Source organism: Sciurus carolinensis, chromosome 11 (assembly GCF_902686445.1).
Source record: "Sciurus carolinensis chromosome 11, mSciCar1.2, whole genome shotgun sequence".
In the NCBI taxonomy this organism is placed as follows: Eukaryota; Metazoa; Chordata; class Mammalia; order Rodentia; family Sciuridae; genus Sciurus; species Sciurus carolinensis.
This window is the reverse complement of record NC_062223.1, coordinates 66,867,734-66,891,021: the sequence shown is the minus strand read 5'-3', so window position 1 is coordinate 66,891,021 and position 23,288 is coordinate 66,867,734. Positions and strand designations below refer to the sequence as shown.

Here is a 23,288-nt window from a genome sequence, read left to right as displayed (position 1 = left end):
GTTACTTGTATTCTGATTGGAGTGAGATAAAATTAGAGAATGTGCATTTCTCTAATTGCTAATGATGTTGAACATTTTTTCATATATTCAATGACCATTCGTATTTCTTCTTCTGTGGTGTCTGTTCGGTTCTTTTGCCCATTATTGGGTTATTTGTTTTTTTGGTATTAGGTTTTTTGAGTCCTTTATATATCTTGGAGATTAATTCTCACTCTGAGGTGCAGGTGGCAAAGATTTTCTGCTGTCAGGGACCAAGAAGTTCTCATTCTGAGAACATTCTGACTTTTACAATAAGCAGCAGCGCCCCTCCCCCCTCCTGGCTGATAATTCTGACAGTATGGCGCCTATGGTGCCGTCCCTGCTTCTCTTCCGGGACTTCACCTTCCCGCGGCCCGAACTTGCAGCCTATCAGGAGCCCAATAGAAGAACACAGCCAACCAGTCTGCACCTCGTCATACCCCTCATTCCCTGAGCATATAAATACCCCTGTGTGAACAATAAAAATTTGCAGCTTGATCAGAATTCCTGTCTTGCTGCCTCTCCCTGCGTCTCTTATCCCTTCATTCCTTCTCTCTTAGGTTTGCCGTTCCGCGGGTCGGGACATTCTGCCATTCTGTAACCTCTCTCTTCATGTTCGTCATTGTTTCCTTTGATGTGAAGAAGTTTTTCAGTTAGATGCCATCCTATTTATTGATTCTTGATTTTACTTCTTGCCTTTAGGAGTCTTGTCGAGGAATTGGATTCCTCAGTCGATGGAGATTTGGGCCTACTTTTTCTTCTAGTAGGCGCAGTCACCCTTGATTTCTGAAGCAACTTAAAACTTGTCTCTATGGCACCCAGAGTCCACCACAGAGTAGGCATCAATATGCAATTGCAAAATAAGATAAGAATGAACCAACTTCCAATAGAGGCCCTTCCCTGCTTCCTCTCCTCTTCTGCATCCGTCCTAATTTGGGGCGGAGCTAGCATTTGAGGCTCTGCCCAAGGCCTTTTGGGGCCTTGTTTGGTCTTCTGAGACTGCGACTCCATCCCGGGCAGGACCGGGGTTCCCCTTTTCAGTGCGGGACACCAGTCGGTGCTGGACAGGCTGCTCACCCGGCTCTCACATTTTTCTTCGTGGTGGGGGCATTTTTTTGGGGGGTAAGAGAGCACTGAAAATGGCCTGAGTTGTTCTGGGAACAAACTACAGGGACTTGGGGGTGGTGTTTACTGTCCCATTCCCACAGGTGCGGGCCAGCGGGACTCACCCACCCCGTGGGCCAGCCCCGGGCGCGAGGCTGAGTGGGCGGGGCCGGCAGGGCGGGGCGGGGCCTGCTGCGGTCAGGTGACCCGCGGTCGGGCGGCTGCGGCGGAGGGGCCGCAGAGGCGCCGAGGGTTGGCGGCGCAGGCGGGGCAGTCCGGGGGAGTTGGGGCAGCAGGGCAGCGGCCATGGGGGGCTTGAAGGACGAGCTGCTCAAGGCCATCTGGCATGCCTTCACCGCGCTGGACCTGGACCACAGCGGCAAAGTCTCCAAATCCCAACTCAAGGTGGGCGCCCTCGCCCCCGCGCCTCACCCGGCGCTCGTCACCTCCGGGCTGGAAGCGGGACCCGGCGGGCGGCCGCGGCGGGCAGGGGCGGGCGGTAGTGGGAGCGGGAGGCCTCCGCGCGGCGGGGTGGGCAGAGACCGGGATTTGGCGTTTTCTGCTTCCTTTTCGCCTTCGGGCGGAGCCGTCGGGCCGGCGTGTTCGTCCCCTCGGGCTCCGAGTGAGCGGCGAAAGGCTGGGGTGGGGTCCGTGCGGGACGAGTCCCTGTTGGCGCGCTGGGCCCGGAAAGTTACCGACTCTGAGATGGTGGTGGATGGTGGATAGCTTCCTCTAGAAGACCTTCCCAGAGTCTCCACCTTACTCAGCAGAAGGAAGGGACTTGCCCGGGTCACTGGGCAGAGCGCTCTGCAACCCACAGCTCCACACCGGGGCAGTCCTCAAGACGCCGGGTGCCCCCGAGGAGCCTGGGCGGCTCAGGAAAGGGCAAAACGCCCTGAGCCGGCTGCAGTGGTCGTCTTTGGGAGACTCGGGCGGGAGGCAGGCTTTTTAACTTGTGAAGACCTCCTCACCCAGTGTCCTCAGACCTGGAACTGGTCCAGAGGGTGTGCTGTGACCCGCAGGGGCCTTTGCCCCGGGTGGGGAACACTGATCTTTCTGTCGTTTCTGTGGCTGCCAAGACCCTGGTACTAAATCAGAGTGTAAGGTATACATAAAGGGATACTTGTAAATTGAGTAACCCCAAGCAAGGAAAGTGGCACTCAGCCAGGAGAGATTGGCAGCGTCTTGAAAGTATAAAATATGGAAACAGACAAGAAGAGCTATTCACAGGCATTTTCAAATATACACATTTTGGATCTGAATGACTGTTTTCTTAGCCTCTTCTGGGAATAAATTTCTGAAGATTGGGTTTGCTTTGTATATTTTGTGCAGTGATCAGGAAGTTCTTTTGAGTAGTGGCTTTTTATGCCAGTAGGATTTAGCATTCTCTCTTGTCTTCCATTTGCCAGCCGCTCTTTTACTTATTCATGGAATCATGGTTTGGAACTCATCCACATGTTTTTTATTTAAAAAAAAAAATGAGTATACAGTAAAATTGCTTTTTTTGGTGTACAGTTGCGTATTTTAACACGTGTAAAGAGAGTCATATAACTACTATTACAACCAGGATTTCATAGTTCCATAGTTGGTTCTCATATTGCCCCACCCCCACCCCAACACCTGGTAACCACTGATCTGTTCTAATTCCTATAGTTTTGTCTTTTCTGTAGTGTCATATAAAATGGGTCCTACAGTATGTAACTTTTGAAATGGGCTTCTGTTACTCAGTATGTTTTACCTTGTTATCGCTAAGTAATATTCCATTGTATGGATGTACCACTGTTTATCTGTTCACCTTTCAAGATTTATGTTATTTGCAGTTTTTGGTGATTATGAATAGAGTTGCCTTTTACTTTTTACTGTTTTTACTTTTACTACACTATATTTAAAGTGGATTTCTTTTAGATAGTATTTTGCTGTGTCTTGTTTTTCATTCGTTCTGACAACTGTCTTTGAATTGGTGTATTTAGATTATTTACACTTAATGTGATTATTGGTGTAGGGCTACCATTTTATTATTTGGTTTCTGATAGTATTTTGATACTATATTTTGATAGTATTTTGGTAGATAGTATTTTGCTGTGTCTTGTTTTTCATCCGTTCTGACAACTGTCTTTGAATTGGTGTATTTAGATTATTTACACTTAATGGGATTATTGGTGTAGGGCTACCATTTTATTATTTGGTTTCTGTTTTTTGTTTCTACCCTAAATTATTTGAATATATTTTATTTTTTTTTAGTTGTAGATGGACACAATACTTTTATTTATTTTTATGTGGTGCTAAGGATCGAACCCAGTGCCTCACACATGCTAGGCAAGCCCTCTACCACTGAGCTTCAACTCCAGCCCCTATTATTCCGTTTTAAGGCTGAGTTTTTAAACTAATCTTTGTGTAGTTTTTTAGTAGTTGCAGTAGAAGTTATAATATACTTACCCAAAGTTTCATAATCTATTCAGAATTCATATTTTACCACTTTTAAGAGGAATGCATAAGCCATATCACCTTATAGTTTGCTTTACCCTTCCTTTGTTACAATTGTCATGTTTATTAATTTATATACATTGAAAACCATCAATGTTAAATATTTTGCTTTCAACCAGTATTTCTGTTTTGAAGATCTTAAGGGGAGAATAGTTAATTTTTTTTCCCCCAAATCACCCTGCAGTTTTGTAGATATGGTAGATGAAGCTTCTGAGATGCTTAGTGATTTGTCCAAAGTCACAGTTGTAAGTAGTGGTTAAGTGTAGAGCCAAGATTTTTACTTTGAGCCAGTGTTTTGTTCATTTTTTCCCCTTTTTCTTTTCCAATTGATGACATAAATGTTCTTCTGTTATTTTTGTTGTATTCCATTTAAAATCGCCTTTGTTGCTGCTTATAGAAACAATGCCTAGGGAATGATTTTTTTTCTTTCCTTTTTTAATACCGAGAATTGAATCCATGGGTGCTTAACCTCTGAGCTACATCTCCAGCCCTTTTTAAAAATATTCAATTTTGAGATAGTGTCTCAAATTGCTTAGAGCCTTGCTAGATTGCTGAGGCTGGCTTTGAACTTGCAATCCTCCTGCCTCAGTCTCCCCAGTTAGCAAGCACCTCCACACCTTTCCCCAGGGGATTTTTTGTTTTCACCCCTTCCCCCAGGGATTTCTTGATAGCAGGCTTGGCAGGAAGTATAGAATCATAGTTCATAGCTTTCAATCACAAGATATTAACACATCTTCAGTTATATTTTCTCTCTCCTTTGTCCACATAAGAGATTCGAGATTAATGATTAATTCATTTACATTCATCTTGCCAATGTTTGTGGAATTGAAAATATTTTAAAATTTGTATTTAAGTTTCTTCTTTTTGGTGTTTTTTTTTTTTTAATTTAATTTTATTTTTTATTTTTGGTACTGGGAATTAAACCCAGAGGTGCTCTACTATTGAACTATATCCCCTGTCCTTTAACATTTTTTTTGAGACAGGGTCTTGCTAAGTTACTCAGGCTGACCTTGAATTTTCAGTCTCCTTCCCTCAACCTTCTCTGTATTCTTTTTGGTGTTTAACTCTGAACTTGATGTTTCATTAGCTAGGAGTGGAGTTTTTGTCTTGATTTGTTGATTCATTCATACAATAATCTTTGTGTCTGTGTAAGCATGTGTGTGTGTGTGTGTGTGTTGCCTGGGATTGAATCAAGGGGGTTACTCTACCACTGAGCTATATCTCCAGCCCTTTTTCTTTTTTATTTTGAAACAAGACCTCACTAAATTGCCCAAACTGACCTTGACTGTGATCCTCCTGTCTCCGCCTCCTAGATTGCTGGGATTACAGGCATATCCCATCATGCCTGGCTTCTAAAGTATTTTTGGCTTGTCTTTTTGAATTACCTTCACAACTTTTGATATAGAGAATGAATATATACAATAAATATATATTGGATACTAAAAATGTTGGACACTGAGCCTGATGCTAAGGATGATATGGTAGTAAAACATGGAAGAATAAGAAATACAGATCTTTGCCTTTAAAGAGTTTAAATTGTGGTAAGCAACTTAAAAGACTAAACTATTGAAGTATGCATTCTTTATAGATTATATTACTCAGACATCTACCCTGTCCAGATATATGAACCTCTATCTCTTTGGCTCCATTTGTGGGATTTTTGGTTCCTCCCCTGAGTTACAGCTGCACAGACCTGTGTACCACATAGAAGTCATCAGCTCTGTTAGTTCCTCCCCACTTTTTTTTGTGGTACTGGAGATTGAACCCAGGGGTACACTGGACTACATCCCCAGCACTTTGTTTTTCCATTTTTTATTTTGAGACAGGACCTCTCTAAATTGCCTAGGCTGTCCTTGAACATACAGTCCTCCGTCCTTAACCTCCTGCATAGCTAGGGTTACCGCCTCAGAATAGCTCTGGATTAATATCATGAGGTATGGGCATTATTAGCCTAATATGATTATTACATGCCAGCTCATTTTATTGTCATGTTGATTTGGTGTTATTCTGTTTTGCAGACTTGGAATACAGAGAGCCACTGAACTAAGTGATTAAGTTTTTTTCCATTTGTATAGAGATTTTGAAGTAGATGTCAGTAGAAACACATTCTGTATTTGCATTTAAATTTGTATTTGTGAATGTTTCTTTCTAGAACAAACTATTGTTTGTATTTTTCATTTTGAATGCAACCCTGTTCTCTCTGATAACTGAAAGGAGACTGAAAACTACTGAGATTGCAACTTTTCTTAATAGGAAAGTACTAGGTATGTACAGGTAGCTGAGTGTATATTGATGAACTGAATGTTAAAACTTTTTTGCCACTTTCCCCCCTTGGTTTTGGTGTTTGTGCTCTTCTTTTCCCTGTATTCTCCTTATTATTGTTATTTTTCTGGATATTGAACCTGGGGTCTTGGCACATGCTAGGTGAGCACTGAGCTACATACCCAGTCCCCCAGACTTTTTTAAAAAATATTTTTATTTTGAGTTAGGGTCTGGCTGAGTAGTCCTGGCTGACCGCGAACTTGAGATCCTCCTGTCTCAGGCTCCTGAATAGATGGGATTGCAGGTTGTGTACCACTGCACCCACTTATATATTATTATTCTTTTTATGGAGGGTCATTTGTGTATCGATTTCATACTCTCAGAGACCTTATTATTAATATGCCACCGGAAACAGACATTATTCCTTTTAGGTTATGATATAAGTCTGAAGCAGCATAATGTAAATAGGTAGAGGTTACATTATTTCAAATAGAGGCAGTAATTATCTTTTCTTCTATTTAAAAATTATCTTCCTATTATTTAGTACTTCAGTGGTCTTGCCAAGAGATAGTAAGTCTCCAGTGTTACTTAGATATACATTCAGTTCCATGAAGATACAATAATGAAGGTTTATTAAACAAGTATATATTTAAAAGGAACTTTTGAATAGTTCACATATACATGGTATAAAATTCATAACATTCAAAAGGGCATCTACAAAAGTGGAAAGTAAGTTTTTCCCAACCCTTAGCCCACACTATTCCCTGCCCTAGCGGGGTAACCATTATTTTCAATTTTTTTTTATATTCCCTCCTGAGATCACAATGTACCTAAAGGTAAATACACTTATAGTTAGTTTTTTCATCTTAAATATAGCAAACTCTAGTGATATTTTTGCAACCTCTATTATAACTACTTTGCAGTTGTGGTTGGAATGTAAATTACATGTCAGGGCTGGAAATGTCTTGAAATAAGCTTATTGGCTCTTCATTTTTATCCTGTTTTTAGAAACAGTTTTTTTTAAATTGTACTTTTCTTGTGTTAAAGGGCTTACAACTAGTGAGGATCTAAATGAAAACAATTTTTAGAGGAACAATGTGGGTAGTTTGAGGCTTTATTATTTTATCAGTGATAGATTTTTCAATTAAATCGTTTTTATTTATTATCTCATAATTGGTTTGCATATCTTGTGCATAATATCTTGTATTCTGTTCCCAAGTAGGCATTTTGCTTCAAAAGTTTTAACCTTGTTAGTTACAAAAGTAATTGAGTGAGGCCAGTAGTCGGCTAAAAATATAAAGGAAGTTAATTGCAGAAAGGGCTTTTATTGTGTGGAACACAATGTACAAAGATGTGGTTAATTCTTTTGAATTTGGCATGTATAGCTTTTTCTCTCTAATCTTTTGTGTTATGTTTCTGTTAACCCCTGTGGTAAAAGTTGTTTCTGCTGAGGAATAAGAAAATCTTGTTTTAAAAATGAGGTAGCCAGGTGTGGTGGCACATGACTGTAATTCCAGCAGCTAGGGAGACTGAGGCAGGAGAATCCCAAGGTGAAGGCCAACCTGGGCAAATTTAACAAGACCATGTCTCAAAATAAAAAATAAAAAGGGTTAGGAGACTGGGTTATAGTGGTAAAATGCCCCTGGGTTCAACCTCCAGCACTAAAAAAAAAAAACAAAAAACAAAAAACAAAAAACAAAAAAACAGGGGATCAGAGTCATGAGTAAACTAATAAAATCTTTGTAAATATTTTTCATATTTCACCAAAATTATGTGGCCCATTAGACATTTAAAAATCTTAAAAATGGCGATAATGAATCCTGGGTTATTTCTGTTTTCCATTTCTTGCTAGCTAGAAACTTTTCAGTAAGATAACTTGAAAAAAAATTTTTTTTGAAATACATGTAAACTTTTGCCTTATTAAAGAAACATGCAGGGCTGGGGTTGTAGCTCGGTGGTAGAGCCCTTGCCTAGCATGTGTGAGTCACTGAGTTTGATTCTTAGCACCACATATACATAAATAAATAAATAAAGGTCTATCAACATCTAAAAAATATTTAAAAAATGATAACATGCAGACCACGAGGCACTTTTTTTTTGGTGTTGGCCCTTCATCTTAATAGCTGGTGCATTTCTTTTCTTTTTTTCAACTAGGGATTAAACCCAGGGGCGGGGCTGGGGAGATAGCTCAGTTGGTAGAGTGCTTGCCTTGTAAGCAAAAGGCCCTGGGTTCGATCCCCAGCACCCAAAAAAACAAAAAACAAAAAAACCCAGGGGCACATAACAAATGAGCCACACCCCAAGCCCTTTTTAATTTTTTATTTTGAGACAGGGTCTTGCTAAATTGCTTAGGGCCTTGCTGAATTGCTGAGGCTGGTCTTGAATTTGCTATTCTTCTTCCTCAACCTCCCCTGAGCCTCTGGAAGGCATGTGCATGTGCCACTGTGCCGGGCTAGCCAGTGCATTTCTGATTTTATGACTCAGATCTTTTAACTTCCCTGATCCCTCACTTTGTATTTCCTTTGGGAAATGAGTTTGACCACAATCCCAGATGTACATGGTAACAGACCTAGAGATGGGAGTCTTTGGGTGACCTTTTCCCACTTGCTACGTATGTCTTCACTAATTATGTATTTCTCATTCCCTCCCAGCGTTAAGGATTTATAGGACCTTTCTCCCATCTGTGATAATTAGCAGATCAAAACTCAGCAGAGTACTTTGATTTGTTTTATCACATCCTCTTTTGCATGTCCCTGTTCCTTTCCCACAACATGAGCATAGGGTGGCCCTTTGCCTCAGCTTCTGTTATCTCCCCCAAGGCTGCATTTCATAAGGTAAAGGACCTTTCTTCTTTACCTGGAGCCTATTTTCTTCTCATCTCACATCTATGTTCCTTTTTTTTTTTTTTCTTTGGAGACAGGGAGGGGCTTGTTATGTTGCCCAGGCAGACCTTGAACTCCTGGGCTCAAGCCGTCCTCCTGCCTCATGCCTCAGTCTTCTGAGCAGCTAGGATTATAGGCGTGTGCCACTGCTTTTGCATTCCTCTTTTTACTTTTAATTTTGTCTTCTTGAAACTGCAGCTCTCAGCAATTGAGGGAAAGTGTTTCAGAGGAAATCTGCATTTACTTGAATTTCATTTAAGGGGATCTTGTGATTAGGGAGATTTTCTGTAGTATTGAAAAAGCTAATTTTTTCACCTTAGGACTCTTCTATGCCTTATGTATTCTTTGATTCTTTAAGAAAAGTTAGTTTTACAGCATTTAATTTGAACCAGAAGAGTGGTATATATGGGCATGGTATACCAACCAGAAGTGTGACACTAGTTGTTATAAAAAATTGTTCTGGGCATAGGAACAATGTTGAGTGTGATTACACATCACTGAAAAGGCAACTCTGGAGAAGGGGACACTGTCTGCCTTCAATCAGTTCTATCTGTTGATAGGATGATGGATTCTCAGCAGATAGCTGTTAACACTGGAGTTGAGAGCAGGAATTGGTAGGCAGCTGACTCAGGTCTCATTGGTGACCTGAAAAATGCTGTTTACAAGACAACAGGCTGTTAATAGATTAGATTAGATTGTAATTCTGAGGTCCTTTACCTGGGTGACTTTGGGAAACTTTCTTTCTTCTTTCTTCTATTTTAAGATTATTAGCCAGGTGCTCTGTTGCACACCTGTAATCCTACCTTGCTAGGAAGGCTGAGGCAGGAGGAGTGCAAATTCAAGGCCAACCTGGTCAGTTTAGTGAGACCCTGGCTCAAAAATTGAAAAAAAAAAATAAAGAAGGGATGGGGATGTAGCTCAGTGGTAGAATATCTCTGGGTTTAATTGTTGAGTCTCCAGTACCACCACCAAAAAAGCTTATCTATTAAATTGGAATGTTAAGACATACAGAAGTGTCCCTCTTATTCTTGGCTTTGCTTTCTGTGGTTTCAGGTACCTGTGGTGAACTGTGGTCCAAAAATATCAAATGGAAGATTCCAGAAATGATTCATAAGCTTTATTTTATTTTTATTTATTTATTTTTGTACCAGGGATTGAACCAAGGGGTACTTAACCACTGAGCCACATCTCCATCCTTTAAATTTTTTTTTTTTTTTTTATTTTAAGACAGGGTCTTCCTGAATTGCTTAAGTTCTCATTAAATTGCTGGGATTGGCTTTGAACTTGTAATTCTTCTACCTCAGCCTCACCAGACTCTGAGATTACAGGCATGTGCCATGACACCCAGCCATAAGTTTTCAATAACTTTTATTATAGTATGTTGTTCTTTTTTATTCTGTTAATCTTTTATGCTTCCTAATTTATTGTAAATTTTATAATAGGTATATTTTTATAGGAAAAAACACATACAGGGTTTGGTGCCATCTGCAGTTTTGGGCATTCTCTTGGGGAAGTCTTGGAACATATCCCTTGTGGATAAGGTGGAGGGCATACTGTATAAGAGCATGCAAGCTTGAATAGATAGAATTTGTAACTTTTATGTGTGACAACAAAAATTCTATTTACTTCTTACCAAAATTGATGTTGAAGAAAATTGATCCATGAAATGATGTATGAATTTGAAGGTGTCACTCTGTTCATTACTCTGGGGAGGAAAAAATATGCAGCATTGTATTTTACAGAGTAACTCCATCAGTAGAGAGATTGACTTTGACTGGGACTGTATTAGATCCAGAAAGAGGGAAGACTTAAAAAAAAAAAAAAAGAGGTACAAGACTAAGAGTTCATAGTTTTGTTGTTAAGGGAATGGTGATACTAAAGTCAGAATCAAGGAGGCACACCTGTTTTGGAGAAAAAAGTGATGAGTTCTCCTTTGTGTGTTTCGTATGAGGCAAATTTAGAGTGGAAATCTCTAGTACTGGTTAAACCAGTGCTTGTTTCAGAGTTCAAGATCTGAAAGAAATAGGAGAGTCATTAGTATAGTCATTAGTATAGAGGTGACTTAAAGTTGTAAGAATAAAAGCACTTTCTAAGAAGAGAGAAAGAACTCAGAGCTGAAAAGTAAGCTTTGGGAAATGTTCAGATTGGGAAGGGGAAAGGAGTAGGATGTGATCCAATAAAGGCATCTTTGAAGAACTTAGGACATGGTACATTATGGGCCAAAAGTATCTTAAGAGACTGGACGTGGCGGCACTCCAGGAGATTGGGAGGATGAGGCAGTAAGATATAACTCAGTTGGTACCGTGCACAAGGCCCTGGGTTCAATCCCCAGCACTGGGGGGAAAAAAAAAAAGAGATTGTAAGTTCAAAGCCAGCCACCCTCAGCAATTTAGTGAGACCTTGTCTCAAAATAAAAAAGGCTGGGGATATGACTCAGTAGTTAAGTACCTTTGATTTTCAATCCCTGGTACTTAAAAAAAGTGTAAGAGGACTGGGTGATCCAGAGGACCAAGTGCTGAAAAACTGGGAAAGTGACTTGATTAGAAGGTGCTGTCCCAGCTTGGCTTCTCTAGGAAATGGATACTGAGACAGTGTTAGGACTAAAAAAGGGTCATTGGGAAGAAACTCCTGTGGATATGGGAGAATAACCAGGATTGGGAAAAGTAGCTGTCAAACCATAGTACAGCTCTTGGCAATACCAAGAGCTTTGGTGCAGACTGCCTGTTTGGGGAGCACCATGTTGGGCATAAGTGATGCTCAGCCATTGGCTGTGTGGACCCTGAAGGTAGCTCAAGGCTGTCATCTGTCCACTGTCCTTTCAGCTGGGCCGCAGTTCCTTTTCTTTTCTTTCTTTTCTTTTTTTAAAAAGAAAATCTATTTGTTAATGTTTGACACAAATTCAATTAAAAATAGCAACAACAAAAACAAACTACTTGTTAAACAAAATAAATTTGCAGTCTCAGTTTTATAACTTATCTTAGGCAAATGGGTCATTTTCAGCTTCTTTTCTAAAAGTTTATTTTCATTTAGTTATATATTTAGATATGAGTAAGGTATTTCCCTAATTTTGTTACAGTGCTTAAATTAGAGGAAGAATGTACGGGAGATGAATCATCTTAGAGCAGTGATTGCTACTTATGATGGAAGCAGTGGTGCTCAGTTGTGGGGGAAGGCCAGAAATAAAATTATTTCCTCACAGAAAATATGTTAATAACTGTTTTAGGGTTACTGTCCCATAGATGGAAATGTTCTCTATCTTCTCTGCCCAAAAGGAGAGCTGCATGTGAATGTTGAGTACTTGAAATGTGGCTAGTACAATGAGTCAAATTTTTTTTTTTTAATATGTGGGAATTCCCTCTCTCTCTCTTTCTCTTTCTCTCTTTTATTAGAGCTTTATGGTTATACATAGTAGTTGGGTTCATCCCGATCAACTCATACATGCATGGAAATTGATTTCAGTTCATGTCCTCCCGCGCGTGTCCCTCCCCTCCCCTGTTTCTAAGAGTGATTTGAGTACTGAAGCCCTTTTTTGTTTGTTTATATGTCTTTTTTGGGTGGGGGTACTGGGGATTGAACCCAGGGACGCTTAACCATTGAGCCACACCCCCAGAAGCCTTTTATTTTTTATTTTGAGACAGGGTTTCACTAAGTTGCCTAGGGCCTTTCTAAATTGCTGAGGTTGGTCTCAAACTTGCGGTCCTCCTGCCTCAGCTTCCCAAATCACTGAGATTACAGGCATGCACCACCATGCTGGGACTTGTATCTTGCATATATTCCGTGTACAACATCACAACAGATGGTTTTGGTTGAGATACCCTGCCTTAATCTGTCTGTAAGCGTCGTGCTCCTACTGAGTCCTCCCTAACCCCATGCTATCTGTTGTGAAGGATACAGAAGAAAAATAGTAGGCAGAGTTTCTTTCCTCACCAAACTGTAATTAGGTATTTGAAACAGAATTAAATGCTGAGTGTTCATTGGGCAAGGTGGGTCAGTGAAGTTTTCCTGGAGGTTATGAAGAATGACCTAGTCCTGAAGGATGTGACTAGGCAGAAGGGCATCACTGTGGAACAGACAGGAAACTCAGGTTCTAGGCCCTGCTTTGTTACTAACTTCTGTGTGATTTAGGCCAAGTCCCAGGCCTTAGTCTTTTTTATTTGTGAGGTAAGGAGATAGGAGTAGGATACTTTCTAAGATGGTTCTCATTAAAGACTCATGGTTTTACTATTGAACAAATTTTTTAGAAAGAACTGATTTAGCAATTATTGAAAACCTTCAGGATACTGTGCAGGATGCTAGGTGCCATGGGCATGCAACGATGGGTAAGACTTGGGTCTTGCTCTCTGAAATAAAAAGTCTTAGGGATTGACTCTCATATGTGGAAATATAACACAAGAGGTACAGATGGCTTGGGAGTAGGGAGAGAACTTTTTGGTTTTGAGTGGTGAAGGATTCAGAATGAGAAAGCATTTATGTGAGGTAGAAATGGCAGCCTTGTTCAAGGACCCAGTGGAGGAAGTGGAGTGGTATGGGGTTTGCTTGGAGTTTAATGAGGAAGCTTGTTTGACTAGATTTGTACTGTTGGTGCAGAGGGGAAGGAAAAAATAAGGATATGAGGGTAAAGTGAGCTGGCTTTTGGATTGATTTAAACATGGAGCTCAGATACTTCCTTGGCTTCTACTTCTGTAGGCTTTTGATGACTTTTAGGCAAGGGGATAACGTAAGCAGCACTTGAAGATTTATTTGGTAAGTATTTATTTGATAATTGATTAACACTCCAGGATTGAGACAGGGCAGTGTCAACAGTGATGTTGAGATTTTTGAGGATGAGTAAAGATAATTTAAGAGAAAGCAAGCAAAATGTAAGCAGTGACAAGCAGGACGAAAGGATGTCGTCAGGAAGGGAAAAATGACTCCATTTGGAAAGGGGTAGGACTTCTAGTACACAATGCTCCTAAGGCTGGGCATAGCAATGGTAGGAAATTGGTCATTCTGGTTCATTGTTAGGAATAATTTTCTGGTAATTTGCCATCAGCTTCAAATTTTGTAAATCAGAGAGAACTTTTCATGTTTAAAAAAAAGATCACCCATTATGAATTATAATTCTGTAATTGTGTTGGTTCAGATAAGTCTGTTGGAATAGAGATCCCCACCCCCCTTTTTTTCAGTGCTGAATTTTGCCCATTACGCACATCCTGTAAAGGGAAATGATGTGACTGGGGGACACATTTCAAAGGACCTTTTAAAATCTCTACATCTTTGAGAGGGAGGAGGATGAACATTAAGCACTCATGTGTTAAAACACTCTTCAGTCATTCACCATCCTCGATTTCATTCTCATGATAGCTGGGGCAAAGTGCTTAAAAAGGGTGAATGGCAAACCACTGCACAGCAGCAGACTGCAGGAGCTGGGCTCATGCAGCCAGTCATCTCTTGTCAGCTGAGGCCCTGCAGGGGCAATACTAGGCTGCCACGAAGGAATGGGAGAGATGAGTTTCTGGCATGGATTTGGATCTTTATTGTGTAACAGTAGTTTATTCTTCAACTTAGGGGAATGAGCAAAGTTGCTTAGAAATCATGTGGGTGCTAGAAGAATGGCCTTTGGACGAGCAGGCATTTAAAGTGGGATAAGTTCAGCCTTTTAAAGAAACTTACAAACGCCCTGATTACAGTGATTCAGTGGCAGTCTTTTTACAAATTAAGAACTCATAGTCCTCTTTCTTTGTTTTTGTCTTAATCTGTTTCTGACTTCCTCATCTGGAGAAAGGGGTATTGCCAGAGGCTGGTGTTGGGAGTGAGGGCTCCCAAAGAAAAAATGGTACAGTAGTCTAGATTTTTATGCGGGTGCAGTTCTTTACCACAGGGTTTAACATGGCTCTGCTGAAGAGTGTCAGTCATCTTGTTGTGTCCTGGGTAGCCCCAGCCCCTCCCCCACAGTTTAGATACAATGTGCTTGCCTATCCAGAGTCATGTTTGTGTGAGTTGGGGCTGTTTTTCCAGATAGGTGAGGTGGCACAGCATGGAAAGGATACCAGACTGAGGAACTTGCATTCTAATCCTATTTCACAACTCATAAACACTGTGATGGTGTGAGTCTACCATAAAAAGTTCAGGTTGCTGGTATAAGCTTATAGAACTTTACTTATTTAAATTCTGGCCATCAAAATTTGGTTTCTTTGTACTTACTTTTTTTTTTTTTTAATTTAAAAAACCTGAGATACTGTCTAGATTTTTAAAATATCTGATTAAAAGTTTAAAAAAGTTTTAAAGATAACACAATTTTTGTCTCTCTTTTAGTAACACTTTTTATCTCATTTGGTTTGTTATTTTGTTTGAAGACTACTTCCTTTTTCTAGGCCTACTGACAAAAGCTATAACAAAGCTGGACTACTCATCCAAATTATAGTTCTCTTCATTTCTCGTGAAATGTGTTTGGATTGACAGTTAAGGGTTGAGCTTTTTTTCCCTCCAAATTTTGGACACAAGCCCCTCCTCATTTTACAGTGAGTGTACGAAGACCAAGCAGGTCCATAGTGGTGCCAGGACAGCTCAGTTCTCTTTCTCCAGGGTGCTTATTACTATATGTGTTGCCTCCCTTACAGATTGCAAGTAAAAGTGATTAAGAAAATTAACACTGAATTCAGCCATCCTTGTTTTTAGCAAGTGTGCTGTTTAGTTGTCCAGTGCTGAAGTCTAGAGTTCAAATCTGAATCTTCTTTAGTGGGATCATTGAATCAAACTAAGCACCTCCACCTACAGAGAGCAATTGACTTTGGAGAATGAAAGCATTATATTCCTTATTACTAGAGAGTGTGGATTGGGATTGTAAAACCTGAGTTCTGATCTCAACTCTGCTTAGTAACCTTAGTCAAGAATACATTTAACTCTTTGAGCTAGTACTCAACTATTTATAAGATGAGAAATATGACAATATGGCATCCAAAACCCCTGCCAGGACTTTAGTTGGAGAATCTGTGAAACCCAAAGGCAGAGGACAGGGTCACCATGGAAGAAATTGTTTTCTTTTTGTTTCCTGAGAGCTTTGTCTTAACCAACTACTTTTCTTATTTTATTCCCCTTTCTGGTCAGTCGCTTCTATTCCTATCCAAAAGCTATCCTTACAGCCCTAGATTACATTTCTATTCTTTTGTTTTCCTTTTCTAAACTCATGTATTGCCCTTAGATCCCACTTATCCATTAATTATGGCACATTGTCGTGGATTATGTCTTCCTTTTATACTTTGTCTCTAGGGAATAAGTTAATGTAGAAGAATAGATTGTGAAGATAGGTAGATTTGGCTATTTGATCCTTGGCAGACTGATTAAAAATATATATGTTCAGTTTTTTAAAAAAATGTTTATTTTTGATACTGGGGAATGAACCCAGAAGCACTTAACCACTAAGTCAAATCCTCAGCCCAAATTGTTTTAGTTTGAGAGGATCTGACTGAGTTACTTAGGGCCTTGCTAAATTGCTGAGGCTGGCTTTGAATTCTTTTTTTTTTTTTTTTTGGTACTAGAGATTGATCCCAGGGACGTTTAACCACTGAACTTCATCCCCAGCCCTTTTTATTTTTAATTTTGAGACAGGGTCTCACTAAGTTAGTTGCTTAGGGCTTCGCTAAGTTGCTGAGGCTGGCTTTGAACTTGAGATCCTACTGCTTCAGTCTCCTGAGCTTCCGGGATTACAGGTGTGCACCTCTGTACCTGGCTAGTTTTTGGCTATGCTGGAGATTAGGCCAGGACCTTGTTCATGCTAGGGAAGTGCAGTACCACTGAACTACATCTCCAGCCTAGGTAGAGCATTTTGAATAGGTAGTTTTTTTTTGTTTTTTTGTTTTTAACTTAATAAGATGGGGAGATGCAGTGGCAGTGAAAAGTTGTCTTTACCCCCTGGTTTCCCATCAACTGAGTCCTCCTTGCAGTTCAGTTTTTTAATGAATCCCTCTAGAATTTACTTTTTCCTTTATACAAAAGATGACATACTATACATTCTCATGTAATTTATCTTGGGGATCTTTTCATATCAGTACATAGCACGTTTCCTTATGGTTTTTAATGTTTCATGAAAGTACCATAAATTAACCAGTGGTTGGCTTATGAGGCAGGAGGATCATGAATTCAAAGCCAGTGGTCCCATATGATTTTATAATTTGAATGATTTTTATAATTTGAATGAATTTTTATCCTCATCTAAGATATATGTTTTTCATTTCTTTAAAACTTATATTTCCATAGTTACTTTATAGTTTTTCAGCACTTTACATTCTTGAAATGCATCTCCACAAAACCTCTTTGAGACAGATAATTACCAGAGAGATTTTACTAGGTAAATATAGAGAACAAATATGTATCTGTTTAGGATTTTGTTGATTGTGGTGCAAGATTTAAAAAAAAAATACCTTTATGTAATTTACTTATTATTTTTATGTGGTCCTGAGGATCAAACCCAGTGCCTCACACATGCCAGGCAAGTGCTCTTACCACTAGCCACAACCCCTGTGGATTCTTCAATAAAATCCTCACTGTGCTCTTGCCATGTGTTCCACTGGCAAACAGGGTTTTCTTGAGAAATACAGCCTGCTTTGTAGGGGCTCAGAAAAGTCTTCATTACTACATTTATAATCAGTGGTAAGTTTACTTCCTTTACTTTACTTACTTCCTTAAAACCAGTAGAGCATGTAGAAAGGGATGTGCACATTAATGAAGCTTTGAGAAACAAAACCAATTTAGAAAAAAAGATATTCAAATGTTCTTTTTATAGATTAAAAATTTTTAATCTTAAAAAATTATAATTGAAATATGTATATGCAGAAAAGAGCGACTTGCTAAATGGAAGCAAAAGTGTTTACTGAGATGAATGTGGCTTCTTAAATATTTAATACTGAGGAAAATAGGGTATATTTTAACCTGGGATTTGACATCCAGCCTTATCTGTGTAATTTGACCTGTTTGGGATGATGTACAAATAAAATGGAAGGGACTTATGAGTTTTGTTTTTAAAGTTTCACTAGATAGAATTAGAATTTCATGAGATAGCCCAAACTGCTAGTCCTTTTACTTGAATGTTGAAGTGTACACTTAGGTTAATGTAAGACCAGTAGTATTCCTTTATGTATTTATGCTATGGAATGCAAATGTTCTACAAAGTGTTTTCAACCAGTTTAGTGGCTCCTGAGATTTTTATTAAAACCTACTAATTGTATTTATTAGTGGGGTTTGGTGTGATATTTCCATACATGCATACAGCACGCACTGATCAAATCCAGCTGCCTTTGTTCCACCCTTTTCCCCTGCCCTATCTCTAGTAATCACCATACCTGAGATATTTTTATTTTTCTTCTATTTCTAAACCATGCTCTTGATATCTTTCTGTTTTTATATTCGTGTTCTTTTGTACTTATGCAGAAACTTGGCCTAAAGTCATAGAATTTTAGAGATGTTTGGACACTTAACAGATTACAAGTTAGTATTTGGTGTTTTTATATATTAATCTGTTCTTTCTACTGAATATATGAACAAACTGAAGCCCAGAGAAGTTGTGATTTGTCCAGCTTAGCCACCTTGTTCAGAACACCTGGCTACAGCTGCCCAGTACACAGTTCTTTCTCTAAATAAACTCTATCTGGCTGATGCTGATCTACTTGGGGAAAATTTTAATTTTGAGCACCTTTTACCTCCTCTCTTTCTTTCTAATGTGGATCAGCTATAAAAGACAGTAAGGAGAAAATTGTGTTCATAGACCTTGCATGGAGCCTGGCTCATGTAGGAATGTAAAATAGACTTGCTTGAAGTAAAACAAAACTGGGGAGGAATGAGAGAGATTTATGTGTAATAAGTAGGGGGGCTGGCAACTGAGCAGACTTCCAAACTTGCTGATTTATTTTCTCTCTTTTTGGTACCAGGGGACACTGAGCCACATCTCCAACCCTTTTTTAAACTGTTCTATTTTGGCTGCTTAAGGCCTTGCTAAATTGCTGATAGGCTGGCCTTTAGTTGCAGTTCTCCTACCTCAGCCTCCTGAGTTGCTGGGATTACAGGCATGTGCCATCACGCCAGGCATGCTGGTTTATTCTCCCGTCTTTCTCTGCCTGTGGCAGGGAATTGTGTGTTGTGTTCATACAATGGAGGTGTCACATGGTGATTTAGTAGGTGTCTTTAAGTTACTCTTTTTTCCCCTTAGGTCCTCTCCCATAACCTATGTACAGTTCTGAACGTTCCACATGACCCTGTTGCCCTTGAGGAGCACTTCAGGGATGATGATGAAGGACCTGTCTCCAACCAGGGCTACATGCCATATTTAAACAAGTTCATTTTGGAAAAGGTAAGATTCTTAACCTTTTCTTGCTTTCAACTGTGTTTGATTTACCGAGTGGGCCCTTTTCATCACAAATATTTCAAGGTACCACTTGAATGCATCCTCTGGTTTATATTCTGAGTAGGATGCTATAAAAATCTACCATGTGTTTGGAAACCACATAAACTCCATTGATATTTGCTGCCATGTTCAGTTTTTTCCTTGGATTGGATCATTAATAATCTATGCATAAAAGTGTTGAAAAAATGTTTTTTTGATACTGGAGTTGAACCCACAGGTACTTAACCACTGAGCCACATTCCCAGCCTTTTTGAAATATCAAGACAGGGTTAAAAAATATCAGACAAAGCAATTGCTGAATTGCTTTGGGCCTTGCTAAGTTGCTGAGCTGTCATTGAACCTGTGATCCTCCTGCCTCAGCCTCCTGAATCACTGGGATTACAGATGTGTGCCACCGTGTCTGGCTCTCATTTTTGATCCCACCATGTTCTAAGTTCTTCAGAGATGTTTTTATAGGATCACATCCTTCCCCTCTCTCCCTCTTAATTTAGACATTTCCCAAAACTTAGTTTTCAGCTCTGAGTTCTTTCTCCTTACTCTCTTCTTAGAAAGTGCTTTTATTCTGATACCTGGTGAAATAAATGAAATTTATTTTTTAACTGATACATGAAAACAAAAATTGTATGTATTTCTGGGATATCATGTGATGTTTCCTTATGTGTGTACATTATATAATGTTTAAGTTTGGGTTAAATCATCTTTCCCTTATTTATCATTTCCTTACAGTGAAAACATTTTTCTAAAAGCTTTCTTACAGCTTATAGAAATATACAGTGCTTTATCATTATCTCTAGTCACCCTACTGTGTAATAGGGCACCAGAATTTCTTATTCCTAACTATAACTTAGTACCTGTTGATAACTTTTCCCCATGCCTCTCTCCCAAGTGTTGAATTTAATGCATGAAAAGAGTAAAATAATGTAAACTGATGGTACGTTTAAATACTTCAAAAAATTGGTGATTGAAAAGTTGCTAGGGGCTAGGGTTGTGGCTCAGTGGTAGGGTGCTTGCCTAACATGTGAGGCCCTGTGTTCGATCCTCAGCACCACAGAAAAAATAAAGGTATTGTGCACACCTACATCTAAAACAAAATAAAAAAAAAAAAAAGTACATACTTACTATTAAATACATAATACAGAAATATATGGAATAAAAAGTGAATTTTAAAAAATTTTTCCAGTCATTCTCCAGGAATAACCATTCCTAATAACAGTTTGGTGACTTTGTTGAGCTTTTTAAAATTACATGCAAGCTGGGCGTGGAAGCACGTGCGTGTAATCCCAGTGGCTCGGTAGGCTGAGGCAGGATTCAAGGCCAGCCTCATCAGCCTAGTGAGGCCCTAAGAGACTTAGCCATACCCTGTCTCAAAATAAAAAGAGCTGGGGTTATGGCTCGATAATTAAATGCCCCTGGGTTCAATTCCTGGTACCAAAAAAAAAAAAAAAAAAAAAAAGGGCTGAAGATATATGTAGCTCAGTGGTAGAGCTCTCCTGGGTTCAGTCTTCAGACCAATAGATAGATAAGTAAATCAAGCAAGCAAACTGTGTATGGTGGTGCATTGCCTCTAATCTAGCAACTGGGTAGGCCGAGGCAGAAGGATCACAAGTTCAGGCCAGCCTTGGTTATTTATTTATTTTTGGTATTGGAGTTGAACCCAGGGTCACTTAGCCACTGAACCACATTCCCAGCCCGTTTTTTTTTTTTTTTTTTTTAAATTTTGAGACAGGGTCTTTCTAAGTTGTTCAGGGCCTTGCTAAATTGCTGAGGCTGGCTTTGAACTTGGCCATCCTCCTGCCTCAGCCTCTTATTGCTCCCTTGGCAATTTAGCAAGACTGTCTCAAAAACAAAACAAAACAAAATTTTTTAAAAAAGCAAAACCAAAAAAGGACTGGGGATGTAGCTCAGGGGTAAAGTGCTCTTAGGCTATATCTCCAGTATTGAAAACAAAAAACATGCAAAGGCACACAAACATGCACACATTTATGCACACTCCCTACTGGTTTTTTTTTTTTTTTTTTTTTCTTTTAATTTTGAGATGGTCTTGCCAAGTTGCTGAGCTTCTGACTTAAGTTGTAGAGGCTGGCCTTCAACTTGTGATTCTCCTTCCTTAGCCTCCCCAGTTGCTAGGATTATAGGTGTGTACCATGCCTAGCTAAATGTGGAGTTTTGTTTTCTATTTGAGTCATATGTGCGGTTCTGCAATAAATCTTTTTTACTGAACAATACATTAGTGTTATATCTCCATATTGTGTACATTTAGTTTAACTATGACAGTAAAATTCATATCAAAAGTTAGGGAACTCCTGCTCTCACCTGCTTATAATGCTAAGTATGAAATTTTTTGGTATATGTCAGAAATGCCTTTCAAAGAGTGACAATAGCATTTTAAAATTAGAAATAAAATGTATTTTAGAGTCCATTTTCCTGTTACCTAAGTACTACAACTATTTATATATTTTTTATGACTTCAGATTTTTATTGCTATTTATACATAAATTTAAAAGTAATTTAGTGTCCTTTTACTATAGCAAAGTACACCATTTATCATAATAAGTTAGTAGTATGGAAAAGGTCAAAATGTTGGTCAGGATTCTTTTTTATATTTATTTTTAATTGCAGATGGACACCATATCTTTAATTAATTAATTAATTTTTATATGGTGCTGAGGTTAGAACCCAGTGCCTCACACGTGCTAGGCAAGCCCTCTACCACTCAGCTACAAATCCAGCTCCAGGATTCTTTTTAAAAATCACAAGAGACTGCATCATGTTTTTCAGAACAAAGTAATCATCAAAATTACAGTGTGTTCATTTGTATGGTACTTTTTTGTATCTGTATCTGTTATTACCCATCAGTCCCACAGTACAATTTTCTGATATTTTCTTTATGTGTATATGTGTATATGTGTGTATATATATGTGTATGTATACATAGATATCTGTGTATGTGTGCGTGTTTTAAATGTTGTGTATGTTTTTTAAAGTATCTTCTCTGGTAGAGGTGATAGCATTGTCTTGAATTGCTTTTCTCCTTGCTTTGTGTTTTTTTAAAATTCAATAAATAAAAATTATATATAATTATAGTGTATAACATTTTGAAATAGTATATGTTGTAGAATGGTGAAGTCAAAGCAGTGTGTATTACCTCACATACTTACCATTTATTTGTAGTCAGAATACTTAGAATCTACTCTGAGCTATTTTTAAGCATGTAGTACATTGTTATTAACTATAGTCACCATGTTGTTCAGTCATGTTTAATTAGGAAGAAAACCACATGATAATGAAATGGAAGATATATTCAAACCTAGAAAAATCACATATTTTATGATTCCGTTTATATATAAAGTCCCAAATAGGCAAATATCTAGAGATAAGGGACTGTGGGGAGGTAAAAATGGTGAGTGACTACTAATGGGTTTGGAGTTTCTTTGGGGGAATGGTGAAAATGTTCTAGATGGTGATAATGGTTGTAAAACTTTGTGGATATATAGTGAAATTGTGTACTTTAAAAGGGTGAGTTTTCTGAACGCTTTTTAAGTATTTAAAGATTTAATCAAATTGTTGGTTTCTGTACATCTGAAACATCTTCACAGTTAAGATGCTATACTATTTTCTGGAGTTTTTTGTTTTGTTTTTGCTTGTTTTGCTGCTGCTATTTTGTTCATTGATTAGTTGTTCTATAGTTAAAAGTAACTATGTCTTTAGCAAATATTTGACATCCTGCTATGTGCATGTGTTTAATCTTAAAAATTATAGGCAGTATAATTGTGTCTTATTAAAATACTTAGGACATACTAGGAAATTCTCAGAAATCTGAAAATTGTTTTTTAGTGCTAGAATTTGTATAAATGGCTCATCAGAGAGGATATCCACTGGCTTAATATCTTTTAATATATATTTTTTTCATATAGTACATGTTTTTTACTTATTGATGGACCTTTATTTTATTCATTTATTTATATGTGGTGCTGAGAATTAAACCCAGCACCCCACACATGCTAGGCAAGTGCTCTACCACTGAGCCACAACCCCAGCCCCTGGCTTAATATCTTGAAGTGCTGTACCTTAGTACTGCGTTTTGTTCTCCTGATGCAATATTTTTTAAACCTCTTTAATTTTAAGTTTTAAAATGTTCTTTGTTTGAGTATTTGCATATTTTA

General features: G+C 38.7%; 1 protein-coding gene across 1 annotated transcript in view; it reads left to right on the top strand.

Annotated features, from left to right (window-relative positions):
* The first annotated feature begins 1,344 nt into the window (after positions 1 to 1,344).
* The window catches only part of Swap70 (switching B cell complex subunit SWAP70), a 75,217-nt gene continuing 53,273 nt past the window's right edge, over positions 1,345 to 23,288 (top strand). The window contains exons 1-2 of the mRNA XM_047518834.1: positions 1,345 to 1,527; positions 18,931 to 19,071. Coding sequence (XP_047374790.1) covers positions 1,429 to 1,527; positions 18,931 to 19,071 — 240 coding nt within the window. The 5' untranslated portion in view covers positions 1,345 to 1,428. The remainder of the gene's footprint in view (positions 1,528 to 18,930; positions 19,072 to 23,288) is intronic.